Source organism: Vigna angularis, chromosome 9 (genome assembly GCF_016808095.1).
Source record: "Vigna angularis cultivar LongXiaoDou No.4 chromosome 9, ASM1680809v1, whole genome shotgun sequence".
Classification (NCBI taxonomy): Eukaryota; Viridiplantae; Streptophyta; class Magnoliopsida; order Fabales; family Fabaceae; genus Vigna; species Vigna angularis.
Genome location: NC_068978.1, coordinates 9,237,411 through 9,255,654, shown reverse-complemented (window position 1 = coordinate 9,255,654; position 18,244 = coordinate 9,237,411). Strand labels below are relative to the sequence as shown.

The 18,244-nt window shown below is 31.6% G+C and overlaps 1 protein-coding gene across 1 annotated transcript; it reads left to right on the top strand.

Annotated features, from left to right (window-relative positions):
* The first annotated feature begins 8,268 nt into the window (after nt 1–8,268).
* On the top strand, nt 8,269–16,614 carry LOC108347684 (NAD-dependent malic enzyme 59 kDa isoform, mitochondrial). Its single transcript, XM_017587080.2, has 19 exons — nt 8,269–8,646; nt 9,188–9,284; nt 9,471–9,589; nt 9,706–9,873; nt 11,429–11,557; nt 11,936–11,996; nt 12,731–12,834; nt 12,947–13,030; nt 13,131–13,237; nt 13,366–13,468; nt 13,776–13,883; nt 14,062–14,127; nt 14,274–14,346; nt 14,440–14,526; nt 14,618–14,672; nt 14,766–14,837; nt 15,364–15,426; nt 15,821–15,935; nt 16,164–16,614. Exons 1-19 carry the CDS (start codon nt 8,515–8,517, stop codon nt 16,233–16,235), a joined length of 1,815 nt encoding a protein of 604 aa, XP_017442569.1. The 5' UTR covers nt 8,269–8,514; the 3' UTR covers nt 16,236–16,614.
* Nucleotides 16,615–18,244: the final 1,630 nt, after the last annotated feature.

Below are 18,244 nucleotides of genomic sequence, written 5' to 3'. Positions count from 1 at the left end.
AACACAGAATGAGATGAATGTTAAGGGTATTTTTTCTTTTACACACCCGAACAAAAGATACTTAGAAATCCTTCATTAGTTTTGGATCTTACAAAATATATATTCAATTATGAATTTAATATTTAAGATAGTGTATACATTAATTTTGTAACACATTTCATTTAGATAATTAGTTCAGTGGTCCAATTCATTTTAGCTTCTCACTTTTGTTGATTTTGATATGAAATCATCAAGGGATTTTTTTTTAAAATTAAAAGTAAAGTTAATTTATACTTATCACAATAAATTTTTTTTTTAAAAAGAAATAACTGATTTTAAGATATACCGTTTTAAGAAAGTTTCTTTTTCTTTCCCTTATTGAAAAGTTTATCTATCAAAATTTATTACAACGCCATTACTAAGCTGTTGTGAAGCCCTACGAACCCAATTGCCAGTGTTAGTTGGATGTTTACTTCTACCATATACGTCTTTTGAAACATTTATAATCGGAACTGTTCTTGTTTGACTGCGTTAGACAAATTTAATTAAAATTATATACTATATATAAGTGACTTATTATGCCTTAAAATGAGAGGTTGTGTTGGACATATCGTATCAACTATATAAGATTATGAAATTCGGACATATCTCATAGTATTACAGTGTTTGACATGTATCAAACATTCATACCACACTTATATGTGAAGTGTCAAGTTTAAAACACATTTATTTTTTCATTGACATAGTTTTAAAATGGTTCCAACACAATATTAATAATGACAAATATAATGATTTTTTAAAAATTCATAAACTTATACATAAATTTTTATTATGATTATATAAATAAAAATAAATCTTATATGATTTCTATTTATTTTTTTATATTAGATAAATAGTTTAGGTTATTTTTATTATATGTTTAGATTATTATATTTGATTAATATTATTTATAGATGCATTTAAGTATATAAATATTGATTGTTAAATTAATATTTAAATATGTTTTTAAGTCTTTAAATTTGAAACAAAATTGAAATTTTCCATTATTTAAAACTTTGATATATTTTATTTCTCAAACTTTAAAAATGAATGTATATTTCCTTTTTAACTCAATTATGCTATTTTCTTTTTACTTTTTTTTACGTGGTATTTTATAGTAACATTTTAGTTGTTTATTCCACTGTTTATACCATTTAAAGATTCTCATTTCAATGTTATTTGAAAATATTTTTCACACATAAAAATAATTTGGTGTAATTAAGTTAAAAAGTCTCTACCATTTATTTTTAAAATTTGAAAAAACCAAAATATGTCAAAATTTCATGACAATTTTCATTTTCGCATTAAAGTTTAGAAACTACAAATATATTTAACTCTTAACTTAAATAATTCATAATGATGAAATATATATTTATGTTCTGATACCCTATTTGAAGATTATATATATAGAAGTGTTTCTGTCTGAGTGGTGTCCAATGTTTGTATCAATACATCTGTGTTACTTAGATAATATATAAGTAAATAGAAATCTTGTTTTAAAAATTAATTTTATAAGATTTAATTATATTTAGTGTGATGTTCCAAAATATATAGAAAAGACATACATATAATAAAGATGTCATCATGCATAATATAGGAAAACAGTCAAGAGTAATTAGGATTTCAGTCATCCTTAAAATAGTGTGGAATTGAAAACTACAGTATTAGAGTTTCTCCCTGAAAATTACAGAATTTAAAACTTTAAATGCACTAAAGTTCTTCAAAATAATATGAGTTCATGGAAATAAAAGCTAGCAAATCTAAGCTGCAACATTGCCGTCCCCATCAAGAGCTGTTTCCAAAGTATCCTCCTCTCCATCTGCTCCCACCCAAGTGGATGATCATCGCAAAAGGAAACACATACAACATGCACAAACACAAGCAAGCAAGGGTGAGCTAGATATAAAATCATGTTATAACAGTCACAAGCAACATGCAAATAAAGACAAATATAGTACACTACACACACATGACTTGTTGCACTTAAACTTGACTCGTCCGGACTAGAATGATTGCCGAGCTATGGTGGGTTATGCACTCGTGGTGGCCTCTACTGCTTTGCAAAGTCATTGCCAATGGGTTTCACCCTACCACACACACGAGGTTAGTCCGTTATCACTCACCTTAGGTCATACTTGAAGCACCCAAGACTAGGACCTCCTGCTACTCCTCACCACATGAATCAATCCTCTCTACTTGAGAATGAAAGACCATTGGAGCGTCAGGAAAACCCCAAGACTGAGCTACCATGCAATTCATTCTAAACATTACTAGGGCACCACCATGAATTTTCTCCTGAAAGATCATGGAATTACGTCCAACACTATAGGGCACCACCATGTGACCTCCCTTTAAAATCCATGGAAATACGTCCATCAACCATACTCGTACAAATACATATTTTTAACCACCAAACATGTTTCACATACTCACATACTTGTAATCTAATCACATTATCACATCATACTATGCGTTGCAATCATCCCACACACTTAATTCAACCCAAAACAAGAGCAAAAGAGGCTCGAACCGAACACTATGAACTTTGGCCAAGCATTGAGAGCTTTGGCCGAACGCTATTTAGACCACGTACCACTAAGACCGAGCAGTATCAAGACCGAGCACCATCAAGACCGAACGCTACCAAATCAACACATGACCGAACGGTACAAAATCAACACCTGACTGAACGGTACAAGATCAACACCTGACCGAACGGTACCAGATCAACACCTGACCGAACGGTACCAGATCAACACCTGATCGAACGGTACCAGATCAACACCTGACCGAACGGTACCAGATCAACACCTGACCGAACGGTACCAGATCAACACCTGACCGAACGGTACCAGATCAACACCTGACCGAACGGTACCAGATCAACACCTGACCGAACGATACCAGATCAACACCTGACCGAACGGTACCAGATCAACACCTGACCGAACGGTACCAGATCAACACCTGACCGAACGGTACCAAATCAACACCTGACAGAACGGTACCAAATCAACACCTGACCGAACGGTACCAAATCAACACCTAACCGAACGGTACGAGATCAACACCTAACCGAACGATACCAAATCAACCCTGACCGAATGGTACCAACTCAATACCTAACCGAATGGTACCAGATCAACACCTAACTGAACGGTACCAGATCAAAACCGAACGATACCAGATCAACACCTAACCGAACGGTACCAGATCAACACCTGACCGAACGATACCAAATCAACACCTGACCGAACGGTACCAAATCAACACCTAACCGAACGGTACCAGATCAACACCTAACCGAACGGTACCAAATCAACACCTAACTGAACGGTACCAAATCAACCTTGATCGAACGGTACCAAATCAACACCTAACCGAATGGTACCAGATCAACACCTATCTGAACGGTACCAAATCAACCTTGACCAAACGGTACCAACTCAACACCTAACCGAACGGTACGAGATCAACACCTAACCGAACGGTACCAAATCAACCCTGACCGAACGGTACCAAATCAACACCTAACCGAACGGTACCAGATCAACACCTAACCGAACGGTACCAAATCAACCATGATCGAACGGTACCAACTCAACACCTAACCAAACGGTACCAAATCAACACCTAACCGAACGATAGCAAATCAACCCTGACCGAACGGTACCAGATCAACACCTAACCGAACGGTGCCAAATCAACCCTGACCGAACGGTACCAACTCAACACCTAACTGAACGGTACCAGATCAACACCTAACCGAACGGTTCCAAATCAACCCTGACCGAACGGTACCAGATCAACACCTGATCGAACGGTACCAAATCAACACCTGACCAAACAGTATCGAATCAACACCTAACCGAACGGTACCAAATCAACCCTGACCGAACGGTACCATATCAACACCTAACGGAACGGTACCAGATCAACACCTGACCAAACGGTACCAAATCAACACCTAACCGAACGATACCAAATCAACACCTAACCGAACGGTACCAAATCAACACCTAACCGTATGGTACCAAATCAAGGCATGGCCGAATGCTATCTATCGCGTTCTGCAGAGTTATGCAGAATTGCAACCAAACTCCAGAGTACCATTTCTAGCCATTTTCCCCAAATTTTGAGTTCCACATTCACTCATACAGATCCATACAAAACCAGGTCACTCTAAACACAAACTTGTTCATCAAACAACAGAATATTACATATTTCAGCACATGTATTGTTCATACAACCCATAGAAAAGTATCTAGCTCCCCTTACCTTGAAACTTCTTTGCTCAACTCAAAGACCCGCAGCTATAGTACCCAGCTATAGAACGCGAAACCGATCGGCTCAAGTCGAAGCTCTCGACTCCGGGAATGCAGAATCACCACCTAAATGACAATACACCGGTTCAATTTCAAGATTTGGTAGAGGAAAAGCAGAGAAAGTTAGGGATGAAGTTTTAGAGAGAGAATGTGGCTTTGAAGAAAATGTGCAGAGTTTGATAAAATTGATATGATTTATACATTAATAAAATAAAGGAAAAAGCCTCCCCTTAATTTAATTTCTTTTCTTTCTTATTTAATATATATACCTCTATATTTATATATAATTACATGTCCTTACACTTAGATCCACCATTGTTTTAAAATTGAGCTGGCTCGAAACCAGGTTCAGGGGAGAAAAGAAATTGTTAAAGTTTGCTGTTAACAAATTTAGGTTGTACTTTATGATCTGAAATAGAAGTAATTCCAACATGAGGGTAGAAGGTTATTGTTGGTAAGAAAGGAGAAGGAGGGTCACTAACTCCATTTATGACAATGCTGCGTTTTTCCTTATTCACAAAATGCCTTCCGCCACTGGGAATATCTTATTTATTACACAACAATTTCAGAGTTAATTTCAAAACCATGTGCTCTATATTTGAGATTGCTTTAATGTTATGTCTTAAAAAAAAAATAAAAGGACTAGTTTTTTAATTCAAACTATAACACAGTTTTAGTTTTTCTTTATATTAAACTTTGATTCTATTATGTTTTAATACTTAAAAAAATGTATGAGTTCTTCCCATCCAACGATATTAGCTGTTTTTTTGACGTGAAAAACAATAAATTACGTTACCAATTAAGACGTTGTGCGAAAATAACTATTTATTTCTTAATAATAAAATAAAGACTTAACATAATCAAACTTTAAAATAAAAAAAAATCAAAATAACATCATAATTTAAGGACAAAACCTATTAAAGGTTTTCACAACTTTTCAAGAAATAGGTGCTATTAATTTTTATGTTAATAAAAACTTGACTTGTAGATCATGCAATATTATTGTATGAACCTCTTATCATTCTTTCAGTACCTCTGTTTTTGTCATCATTCATATGTCTGTTGTAAAAACATTTTTTGACTATCATATAAATAATAATTAAATAAAATTAACAAGAAAAGTAGTATTATTATATGAAGTTTTTATATGAATATTATTTAGAACGATCAAAATGGGTATCTGGTTTGACCCACCATGGGTTGGTCATTTAGTGAATCAGTCCAATCCAATTCATTTATTAGCGATCTATCACAGTGAGTAAACAGATTGGCTCACTGACTCACTTAATTACAATTTTTTTAAATAAAAAAATTATAAACTTTCTATAATTCAAATCTAAACAAATTTCATTTCCAAATTTAACTTCTAATGACTGTTTAATTAATTTTTAAAATAAGAAACTTAAATAATTTTTTCAAACAAAAATAAAATAATAAATATTTTTTTATAAAATTAAAATTAAATTTTAATAAAATAAAATTAGGTAAGTGAATTGGTAAGCCCGACCTACTACAAGTTCAACTCGCATGAACCGAGTTTAAATGAGTCGGATTAATTCGACTTCGATAAAAATATACATATGAACCTGTTATCATTCTCTCTGTACCTCTGTTTTTACCCTTGTGATACAAATTCTTTATATATTATTACAATGTGATGTAATAAACTATAATTAAATAAAATTAACAGAAAAGTAGTATTATATGAAGTTTTTATATGAATATTATTTGTATTATGTTAGAAAGAAAAGATTACGCGGTGTAATAAGAGGAATCGATGCCCTTCCAAGAGAATGAAAGTTGTGGATTTTGTTCCAACGGATGAATTGATTTCCACCCACTGCTCTCATATATGGAATCAAATTCTTTGATTTCAATTCTCTTAATTATGTAACTAAAAAATTGTTTATTATTCTGTCACTTAAATATGTTATTTTGTTGCATAATTTTATGGGTGACATCTATTCCAACAAGTTCATATTGTTGGGGGCCATGTAAGGTGGAAATGGCATATTCTTAACTTCATCCTTTGGAAATTAACAAATCGAATATCTCTTCCAAGTGGACAAAAAGCAAATATTTGAAGGTTTAAAAGTGGGTCACCACTTTGTTTTTTACCATAACATCACAAAATATAATAAATAAATGACGGATCTTTCATAGAAGGACTACTTAAAAATACAACAATAATGAAATATAAATCTAAATTTTCATAAAAGATTAATATTACATTTAATAAATAAAAACTTTAAGAAAATGAATTTATATGAATATGTTAAATAGTGTCATTGCAAATTGAAGAAAGCAAGAGGGGGACATGGTAACATAGTGGATTAAATAAGATGTTTAAAATATTTAATAGTTATAAATTACTTTTTGAGTAACATATAGATATTATATATTATTTTGTTTTTATAACTTTGTAAATATTTATTTTTTAACCTTTATAAATATTCTATAGTTTTTTTTTTAATTTCTAGAAATATTTTAATCTTAATATAAAGAAACGTATAATGTTTTTTATTTTAAATTCTAGAAATATATTTTTAAAAATTTTAGTCTCGATCAATGACATGACGTTTCTAATAATATCAACTGAAATTTTCAGAATCAATATCATTAGAACTAACACAATTTGAGAATAAAAAAAAAAAATGAAAGCATCGTGCCTCATAAATAATTAAATATTATACGGAGGTTGGTTGGTACGTGAGAAGCGTGTGTGCCCCATGCTCATACTCTCATTCTCAATTTGACTTCAAGTGCGCATAAAATATCAACCCACAGGAATAGGTCACTTTTATCTCATATTTAATTCATATAAATTTTTTGTAAGAAGGCCTTGCTGCATATTTATTTATTATTTTAAATATTAATTAAAGATTTTTTTATTAAAATAAAAAACACGATAGAGTAAATATAATATTATTAAATGTTTAATGTAATAATGATATATTTAGTTTTTCTTAATCTAAAAAAATTCATTATATAAATACCAAATAAAAATATAAAATAACAATTAGATAAATATTAAATGATTGTAAGAAAAAGAATATAGATGACCAATTGTGTGTCTTAAAATAAATTAGAAAATGAAAAAGTTAATACAAGATTCCTACATTACTTAAATAAATTAAATGTGTTTTTAATAATTTTAAATAAAAGTAATATAATAAAAGGTGTATGGGATGGGCACGAGACGATGATAAAACGACTATATATGTACTCATCTTATTTTTATTTAATTTAAAAAATTGAATGTTATTGATAATATATTCAGTTAATGTGAAAATTTTCTATAAAAACTTGAAACGGGTTCATACGATACACATAATAATATCTTTTTCTCAAATTTCAAATTAAATACTCAACATAATAATATCACCATAATATTTACTCCTTAAAAGTAATTTATGTTTACGATACATCACAAGTTATATCAAAATCATAATACTTGTTTGATCAATGCTTTCAATTTTACTACTTACACACTAAACTTGTAAAAAAAAAAACTCTAATAAATAATATATGATCCCTTATAATCCTATTGAGAGATATTTAGTCTAAAATACCCTCATGCAAGATCCTAAATCCATACGTGTAAAGCTTCCCATAATCAACCAGAGAAATAATGACAAAGAGAAGAAAGAAAAATAGTTTTTTTTTACAGAAATAATAATTTTTTCTGAAATTTAAATAATTAATTTTTTATACATTTAAATTTTATATGTAAATGATAAAATATTTATCTTTCATCTCATTTATACTATTAGATCTGTATTTAAATATTTATAAGAATAGATCTTAATATACGATCAAGTTGAGATTAATTAAAACTTAATTAAATATTGATTTTATTTCTAATATAAAGCGAGTTATTTTAACATGAAAAAGGAAAAATTGAGCTGATTGAAGCGGAAGCTGAATTCATCTACTGAAGTCAGCAGACAGCACCTGGTTCCACTATAAATGCTTGGGACTCTTCATTTCAACACTAATTACCGCTTTCTCACAGTTTAATTTTCTCGGGAAAATGTGGTTCTACCTTACAAAATGTCAATAGCATAGCATAGTTATAGACGTGTTTGATTTTTCTCGACAAATTTAAGCTCCACTTTGAAGACACGCTCACAGTGGTGAATTTTCCACATACAGACAAAAACAAAGGAGGATGTGGAAACTCGCCCGATTCGCCGCCGCTTCCAACATCGCCCGATCGCGGCGGTTCTCCGCCGCGATTCCCGGTCCGTGCATTGTCCACAAACGCGGTGCTGACATACTCCACGATCCTTGGTTCAACAAGGTTTCTCATAATTCGCATCACAACACTTTAGCTTCGCTTTTTCTACCTGTGTCTCAATCTTGAGAGTTTCTAATTCACTTTAATTTAGCAGAAAGTGTTTAGCTTTCGTTTTTTTTTTGTAAATTTTTTTAGTTTCAGAAGGTTCTCGCAGTTTGTAAACTGGTGCTTGAAAGCCGGAATTTTTTGTTTTTGCTGCTATTATTCGAAAAGTTAGAGTGTTGATTTATGTGCTTGTCATGGTTATATGATTTTTTTTTTTGGTTTTTCTTCCAAGCAAAAGAGAAAAAAATAATAATAGGAGGGAAGAATGATGGAAGCTAATTCTGTTTGGTGTCATTGATATTCTCCATGGTATGTCACTGGAGTTTGGTTGAGTTGAACGCTTGACAAAAATGGGGCTTCTCACGGGTCTTTTTCTTTGTTTACAAAATCTTTTGGATGATTTCAACTTGGTCATGAAACCTTCTTTCACGGTCTTCTTCTGGATCCTGAATCTGTGAACCTTTTTTGTTTTTGCTCCTTTTTAATGCTGGGAATGCAGGATACTGGGTTTCCTTTGACTGAAAGGGATAGATTGGGGCTTCGGGGCCTCCTTCCTCCACGTGTTATATCCTTTGAGCAGCAATATGATCGCTTTAGTAAGTTTGACAACTACTTTTCTTATATCTATCCATTGGTATGGGGGTGTTTTAGTTGTAGAACTAGTCACTTTGCCTAACTTCTGAAAACTTAGTTCGCTAGAGTAGTGTGTTTGGGTTCTCACGCTTTTTGCCTTGTTTTATTTTATTGTTTGGTAATATTGGATTGTTATATTTGTTTTCCAGTGAATTCATTCCGATCTTTGGAGAATAATACTCAGGGGCAATCAGATAAAGTTGTTTCCTTGGCAAAATGGAGGATATTAAATAGACTGCACGACAGGAACGAGACTTTGTACTACAGAGTGAGTTAGACCATGATGTTTGCTTTTTTGTGTTTTTGAGCTTTTTTTTTATGAAAGAATATGATCAAATTTCTGTTATGTGATTCATGCGTTGCTATATTACATTTTTTTTTCAGGTTCTTATTGATAATATTAAAGAGTTTGCTCCAATAATATATACTCCAACAGTTGGATTAGTGTGTCAAAATTATTCGGGGTTATTTAGACGTCCACGGGGGATGTACTTTAGTGCCAAAGATAAAGGGGAGATGATGTCTATGATTTATAACTGGCCAGCTCACGAGGTATTGCATTAATTTTTGAAGTTCAGTACCATTTTCCTTTTGTCCATTATTGGAAATAGCCATTTACCTTATATTCTTCCCTTCTAATTAATCACATTGTGACATTTTGAAAATGAAAGATCTCCTTGAATTGTCTTACTCTTAACGCTGAGTTAGTCAATCTCCATTCCTTGAGTGATAAACAGATATTCAGTTGGCTCGGAATTGATATTCTATTCTATTGTAGTTCAGCATAAGAAAACTATCAGTTATGTTTTAAGTTAAAATTTGGAATCATGGGAAAGGAACGGTAATTATATAGTGCAACATATGTTTCTTGTTTCAGTTTGTATTGATCAGATTAATTTATCCAAAAATGAAATATGGTTTTCTTTTTACAGTTTGTATGGATCCAGATTAATTTATCAAAAGGTATTTTTGTTTAGTTTGTCATTGATGATTTTTGTTTTTTCTATAACATAAAGGTTCTCATACTTTCTTTTAAAATTTTCACAAATATTTCCTCTTATGGAAAGCTGGTGTAGTAATAGAAAAATGAGAACAAATTGACACTTAATTGATGTGGCCAAAGACCATAGATCTCAAAGAACAAGAGGGGACTTCCACAGAAGAAACTCATTGTGTAATTAATACTCTTTACTTGAAGGTTCTAACTTGAGGATATGTTTGTGAAACATCTGGAAAAAGTTAGGGGAGGTTGTAGTATTTGGCTTTTTTTTTTCTTTTATTGAAAGGGAGACTCTTTAATAATTAAAATTGATATTGATTTTTAAGTTTGTATTGAATTTTCAAAAGTTTTGGTCTTATATCTCTAATTGTGGTTACCAATTACCGTGTGTTTGGCAAGACAAATAACTTACCATCTATTTGACCTTATTATAAGCTTATTTGGATAAGGTGGAGTTGTTTGCTAAAGGAGCTTATTGCATTAGTCAGAACCATTTTTTAAACACTACTTTATGTAGCATTTAAGCTTAAATTTCCTAATTTATTTTATTTTTCTTTTAATTTTTATGTTCGTTATCTTATTAAAATTCTATTCTATCCTTCTTATGTGCAAATGTGCAAAAATCCTTAACATTCTCACTAATCATGATGGAATATAATTTTTATAATATAAGATCATCACAGTTATAATATAAATCCATTTAATTATCTCATTTTCTTAAATGAAAATATTTAAAAATGAGAATAACATTAAAAATACATTATATTAACTTTTAAGATGTTAAATTATTTGAAATGAACTAAAATTTGAAAAATGATAATTATTTGAAAACTCATGGTTATCAAATTTCAGGTTATGGCCAAGTAATTAATGTTTTTTTTTTAATATTATTTTTTGCTTATCAGCCAGTTCAAAGTTTAGTTTTTCCAAACATTTTCCTAAAGCCTAAACAAATATATAAGATATCAGCCAACTTATCTATTTGTTAGCCAAATAAAACTCTTGCCACGACTTTGGTGTGATGTGTTTTGGTTCATTAAGTGACAAAATTGGCTTGCAATTGTTCATTCATTATGTTTGGTTATCATTTTCTTGCTCCTGTTGCAGGTAGACATGATTGTCTTAACAGATGGAAGTCGAATTCTTGGCTTAGGCGACCTTGGAGTTCAGGGAATCGGAATTCCCATAGGTAAACTTGATGTGTATGTTGCTGCCGCTGGTATCAACCCACAAAGAGTATGCTTCTTCTTTTCTCTCTCAAACTACTTTCATTCCAATTTCTTGCTGTTTTTGTTTCATTGTTAGCTGATATACATCTGATCGTCACTCATGGATCTTATGCTGGTGGCCTAGGCTTGGGCTAAGATCTTTCTTAACACTTAAGCAGTGAACAGGATAATTATGCTAGGATAGATACAATTTCGTTAGTGCGGGCAATTTTATCGTTTGTAGTTACATGTGACATCTATAAATTACATGACAATGTGTTCATGATGTTCTGACTTCATTAGAATCATTAATGTAGAATGATATGTCTTTTGATTCTTTTAATGTAGGATCATTAATAACAATTGATAAATTCTCTATTGTTAACTCATGTTTTTCCAACTGCAGATACTTCCAGTTATGTTGGACGTTGGCACCAACAATCAAAAGCTACTTGAAGACCGCCTTTGTGAGTAAACTCTGTTCTTTTCAATCTTTTGACTACTTATTTATAGCTTTTACTTTTGTCATTAATTTATTTGGGGACAAAGATGGAGCCAGAAATATCATAATGGGAGGACCAAATATTTATTTTTTTCATTTAGAACCATGACTTTTTAAGCTTCCATATCCAAAATCAGGATTAATACACTACGTGGAATACAGTTTCATATCATAGGCATCAAGGCTTTAAAATTGCCAAACAAGTGTGAAAGATTCAGACTCATCAATCATCACCTTCCATCGACAATAACTAGAATAGAAACTTTGGAAGCTTTAGAATCTTCAGAATTAAGCTACCTTGCTCTTCACCTTGCACATATGTGCTCATCTCACCCAGGCTAGCTATGAAAATTCAGAGTTTTGGCTCCACTAAAACTCTGATTATGCAAAAGCTTATCCAAAAATTGAAACAATTATAAAAGAATAAATTGCCATAGGACATAGCCATTTCTGCCATTAAGTTGTCTCTAACTTCAACACTGGAAAGGAACCAATCAATTAGATACAACTTTTTATGTTTTGAGCTTTGGGATGTGTTCTTGAATATTTTATCATTGAATTGTAATTTTTTTCTCACAATGGAAGGTTTGGGCCAACAGCTAGCATTCTAATTTATCTTTTTTTTCTTATCAGTATTCAAATATATCATATTGTTGATATCAGAAGGAATTGACTTTTTTTAACATTTTTACATGGCAGATTTAGGACTACGTCAACCAAGGTTGGAAGGTGAAGAGTATCTATCAATTGTAGATGAATTCATGGAAGCGGTTCACGCTCGATGGCCCAAGGCTATTGTGCAGGTAGGTCTGTTAAATTTTTTCTCCTTTCCCCACTGATATGTGTTTGTCTGTATTTATTCTAGCACATTCTTTTATCAATTTTGTAATTAGATTTTTGTTTTAATTATGTCAGTTTGAGGACTTCCAAATGAAGTGGGCTTTTGAAACCCTGGAAAGATATCAGAAAAGGTTTTGCATGTTTAATGATGATATACAGGTGAGAAAGTAATGTTAATGTACAAAATGTTGAACGTGTAACCTAACAGTGCACTGTTTAAGAATCTACTGAAAGTTCATATTTACTTCATGTCCTATAGGGGACTGCTGGAGTTGCACTTGCTGGATTATTGGGAACTGTAAGAGCCCAAGGTCGACCATTGACTGACTTTGTGAACCAAAAGATAGTTGTGGTTGGAGCTGGGAGGTAATTCACTAGCAAAATTGATTATGACGAACATCATATTTTCCATTTTCTTTTGTTGATTGTTGTCTATTACACTCCTTCATTATAGCTACTTTCTGCATCAACATCTTTTTTTGCCTGGATTGCAGTGCTGGGCTTGGGGTTCTAAAAATGGCCATCAAGGCAGTTGCAAAGATATCTGGGTGCAGTGATTTAGCTGCCAAAAGCCTATTCTATTTGATCGATAAAGACGTATGCTTTCATGAACTTTACTAGCATTGTTAGTCCTGCAAGTCACATAATTGTTTTGACTTATCCATTCCCTTTCAGATGTGACTCTGAATGAACTCATTCAATCTAAGCATATTTTTTTTTATCATATTCTTTGTCTTGATTTGTCTTTGCAATCAATGTTGATGGCATAAGAAAAGAATTACTAGTAGTGTGCATATATAATTGTTATGCTACTATTTCATATTAGTATGTAGGAGGAGGAGGTTTAGTTTATTTCATAAAAACTTAGGTTTAGTCTGATAACATTGCCATTTTTTGTATGCAGGGTCTAGTCACAACTGACAGGAACAATCTAGATCCAGCTGCAGCTCCATTTGCTAAAAATCCAAGAGAGTTAGAGGGGCTTACTGAGGGTTCTAGCATAATTGAAGTGGTAAATGTTACAGGATTCATGTAGGAAAATTTGTTTGGCTCAAGGATCTACTTTACAACACTGAAAAGAGTTATTTTGATATAGAAGGATTAAACCTCTTCACTTTATTAATGCTAATTTTAAAGATTATGCATACTTTCTTGTACATCCTTTAATTCTTAAACCTATTGATATTTAGGTCAAGAAGATTAAGCCACATGTTCTCCTTGGTTTATCTGGTGTTGGTGGCATTTTCAATGATGAGGTAATTACCTTCTACAATCTAACTTCTATCATATCACATCCCTCAATAAGGAATATTAAATAAATATATATAGTGGACATCTTCAGTACTGTATGAGCTTTTCTGCTATTGAATTTCTTAATATTAATGGTTGAGATTCGACTCAGGTGCTTAAGGCAATGAGAGAATCTGTTTCAACAAAACCTGCTATCTTTGCCATGTCTAACCCTACCATGAATGGTTTGTTTGTACAAGGCTCATTAAGCACTCATAATTCCTTAATAATGTTTATGTGTTTTCATTGACTATTTTTTCTATGTATTATGTGGACAGCTGAGTGCACTGCTATTGATGCATTCAAGCATGCTGGGGAAAATATAGTGTTTGCCAGTGGAAGCCCTTTCGAAAATGTAGATCTTGGTAATTATCACTTTCTTTGATTTAGAAGTAACTTGTATAGTTCCGATATTCCTCGAGTGTTGCATAATTTATTGATTTAAATCTTGTGCAGGTAACGGAAAAGTGGGCCATGTAAATCAAGCAAACAACATGTACCTATTCCCAGGGTAGGGTAGATCTACTTGGCTTGTATATTTTCGTGCATTATACCTGTCAGTTGAATTACTGGTGTAACTTCTAGTTTAACCATTTTCTTTCAGAATTGGTTTGGGAACTCTTTTGTCAGGTTCTCACCTTATAACAGATGGAATGTTGCAGGCAGCTGCTGAATGGTATGATTTTAATTTGGAGAATTGTTTCTTTTTTTGTTAACCAAAAGCTATTGGTGCTAGCACCCGTGGAAATTTGGCAAAAATAACATGTGTTCTGACATTTGTAGTCATAGCATAATAGAATTCACTAGGTTGCTATAATCATTGAACTGTTTGTCCTTGTCTTATGTGTTGCTCAACATATTTCCTGTTTTCTACATTTCATTTTTTTGATATTCATTCTTTATGTTCTTGTCCAGAAAAAAATAAACATGTTTACTACTTGGTAATCACATGTATTTACCATTGGTTTTGAAGTACTATTTTTCTTTAGTGCGTTTCTTTTGGAAAGTCCCACATTGTCTTCATGAATTCTTGGATTGTGACTTATATATCTTTTGTGACTTGTATGATGAGAATATGACGAAAATTATATATCACTATTTCCATCTGATAAAATTGCATCTTTTTTAATTTTCCCAGCTCTGTAGAGATGTCAGTTGATGCTTGTTTTAAATAAATTACTGACATACTGATATCCTTACAGCCTTGCTTCATACATGGCTGAGGAAGATATCTCAAACGGAGTTTTATACCCATCTGTTGACAGGTGTTATTCCTTATTTTCTATCTTTTGCATTTCATTTTCTTCTGGCTTTGTTTTTCCTATTGCCTTTTGTAATGACCAAAACAAATTAAATTGTAAATTTTTTATAACTTAAAACTGTGATCTGGTGAATACTATTATCTAGGATTCAGATGCCGAGTTTGGCACCAATATCTAGCAATATATATAAGTGTTGATACACATTTCTCTCGTCAAAGGTTTTCCCACTCATTTCCTAAATATAAAAGCTTCTAACAGTAACAATGTTTAAAAGATATACATTTTTTTGTTATAAGAATAAATGATCTGGTTGATTTGGTTGTTTGTTTTGAAGCTAAAAAAAGTCTCATGAACTGATATGATGACCTTCACTATTAATGCAACTTGCTTGATGCAGCATACGAGATGTTACAGCCGAGGTTGGGGCTGCTGTCCTTCGAGCAGCAGTTGAAGAAGAACTGGCAGAAGGACATGGTGATGTGGGGCCCAGAGAACTTTCCCATATGTCAAAAGTATGAAAAGTTTCATCCTTTACGATATACAAGAGCATGTCTGGAAAAGTTCTTTTTTTCTTCCTTCAATTTCAGCTGTTTTGAAGAAAAACAACTGTTTGGAAACAAATCCTAATGGATTATACCTATAAGTTTTACATCCTACCAGCCTAGCATGTATCGAGATCTGAACAATGAAATTTTTTAACAAGCATTGGCGGCATTTCTAACTGGTGATTATTGTTGCAGGATGAGACCGTGGAGTACGTCCGAAGTAATATGTGGTATCCTGTGTATTCTCCTCTTGTTCACGAGAAATGATTTCCCATCAGTATGTGTAATTTTTTGGAGGACTTTTGCAATTCATGTCTCAGAGTGCTGCAGCCAAGCCTTTTCTATCTGTGGCTTTTTAATGTTATGCTATGTTCTTAGTTCATGCTTATTACTAGCAGCCCTTGAGTATTGGATGACAAGTAGCGAAAAGAGGAAATATGTCTTCATTAGTTTCTGCCATGAATTGTTGTACAAGTATTGAAATTTAACTTTACAAAGTTCAGTATGTGTTATAGATTTTATGTTGGAGACATTTTTAATAGTTATATTAGTGTGTGTAATTTTGATGACTGCTTCGGTGGATGGTTTCTTTCTTGACACTAATGTAACATCTTTTGTACAATAATTGTTTTAGTTCGTCTCTCTATGTCTCGATGTTTGATTGTGTTTTTACTAAAAGAGAATTAGAGATTGAGAAAATAATAATAAATATTTTTAAGTTTATAATTAAGTTTTGAATATAATTAATTTTAAAAATAATTTATAGGTTTAAAAAGCTAATATGTTTATAAAAATATAAATAATATACTTTGTAAAAAAGTAAAGGATAAAACATGTGTAAAAATAAAGTAAATTCTTTAAAAGTATAAAGGATATACAAAAATATGTAGAGTTGACTCGTGAAAAATATAAATTAGTGCATTAATATAATGATGTAATGTGAATTGTTAAACTCATCTAGTGTATAAATTCGTTTAATATGTATTGTTAGACTTGTCTAATTAATATATAGACACATTTATGTAATATGTATCTTTAAACTCATCTAATCAGTATATGGACATATTCTTTTAATGTGTTTTGTTAGACTCGTCTAATTAATATATAGACAAACTTGTGTATGTATATTGTAAGACTCTTTTAATTATAGAATGGATATAGTCGTCTAATATGTATTAATAAATTCATCTAGTATATGTATGAATAGACTCGTTCAACGTATATGGTTAGACTGGTGTAATTAATGTATGAACAAACTTGTCTAATGTGTGTTATAAGACTCATCTGATCAGTGTATGAACATATTCGTCTAATGTGTATTCTTAGATTCATCTAATCAATGTATGGAATGACTCATGATATTTTTTGTAATATGCATTTAATCAGTATATGGACAAACTCGTCTAATGTGTATTGCTAGACTTGTGTAATGTTTTTTTTTCTATACTCATATAATCAATATATGAATAAACTCATCTAATGTGTATTGCAAGATTCATCTAAGCAGTAAATGAACAAACTTTTTCAGTGTTTATTAATAGAATAGTCTAATTTATGTGTCAAAAGGCTTGTCTAATGTATATTGCTAAAATTGTCTAATAAATATATGAATGACTCGTCTAATGTGTATTGTTAGACTCCTTTAATCAATATATTGACAATCTTGTCTAATGTTTTTTGCTTTGCTCATCTAATCAATGTATTTCCAGACTTATTTAATAATTTTTGTTATAATCGTCTAATCAGTGTATGAAATGATTTGTCTAATATTTTTTGTTATACTCATATAATTATTGTATGAACAATCTCGTGTAATTTATTTGTTATATTTTTCTAATTAGTATATGGAAATACTCATATGATGTGTATTGCTAGACTCGTCTAGTCAATACATCGATATACTTACCTAATATGTATTGTTAAACTTATTTAATCAGTATATGAGTACACTCGTATAATATGTATTGTTATACTCGCCTAATAAGTGTGTATTCAAACTCGTGTAATGTGTATTGCAAGACTCGTCTAATTAGTGAGTGGACAAACTCGTCTAATGTGTATTAATAAACTCATCTAATTTGTGTATAAAGAAACTTTTTCTAATGTATACTGTTAGACTTGTCTAATCAGTGTATAGATATACTCGTATAGTGTTTGTTGCTAGAATAATTTAATTAGTGTGTGGACATAGTCGTCCAACCAATATATCTGCAAACTCATTTAATTATATTTTAAGACTTGTTTAACTAGTGAATGGAAAAACTTGTCTAATGTGT

What these genes read in the sequence shown, in the direction of transcription:
- LOC108347684 (XM_017587080.2), top strand. Translation starts at nt 8,515, where the DNA reads ATGTGGAAACTCGCCCGATTCGCCGCCGCTTCCAACATCGCCCGATCG. An exon ending in GTTGTGGTTGGAGCTGGGAG is followed by an intron (nt 13,238 to 13,365) that starts GTAATTCACTAG and finishes CCTGGATTGCAG; the next exon opens with TGCTGGGCTTGGGGTTCTAA. An exon ending in TTTCGAAAATGTAGATCTTG is followed by an intron (nt 14,527 to 14,617) that starts GTAATTATCACT and finishes AATCTTGTGCAG; the next exon opens with GTAACGGAAAAGTGGGCCAT.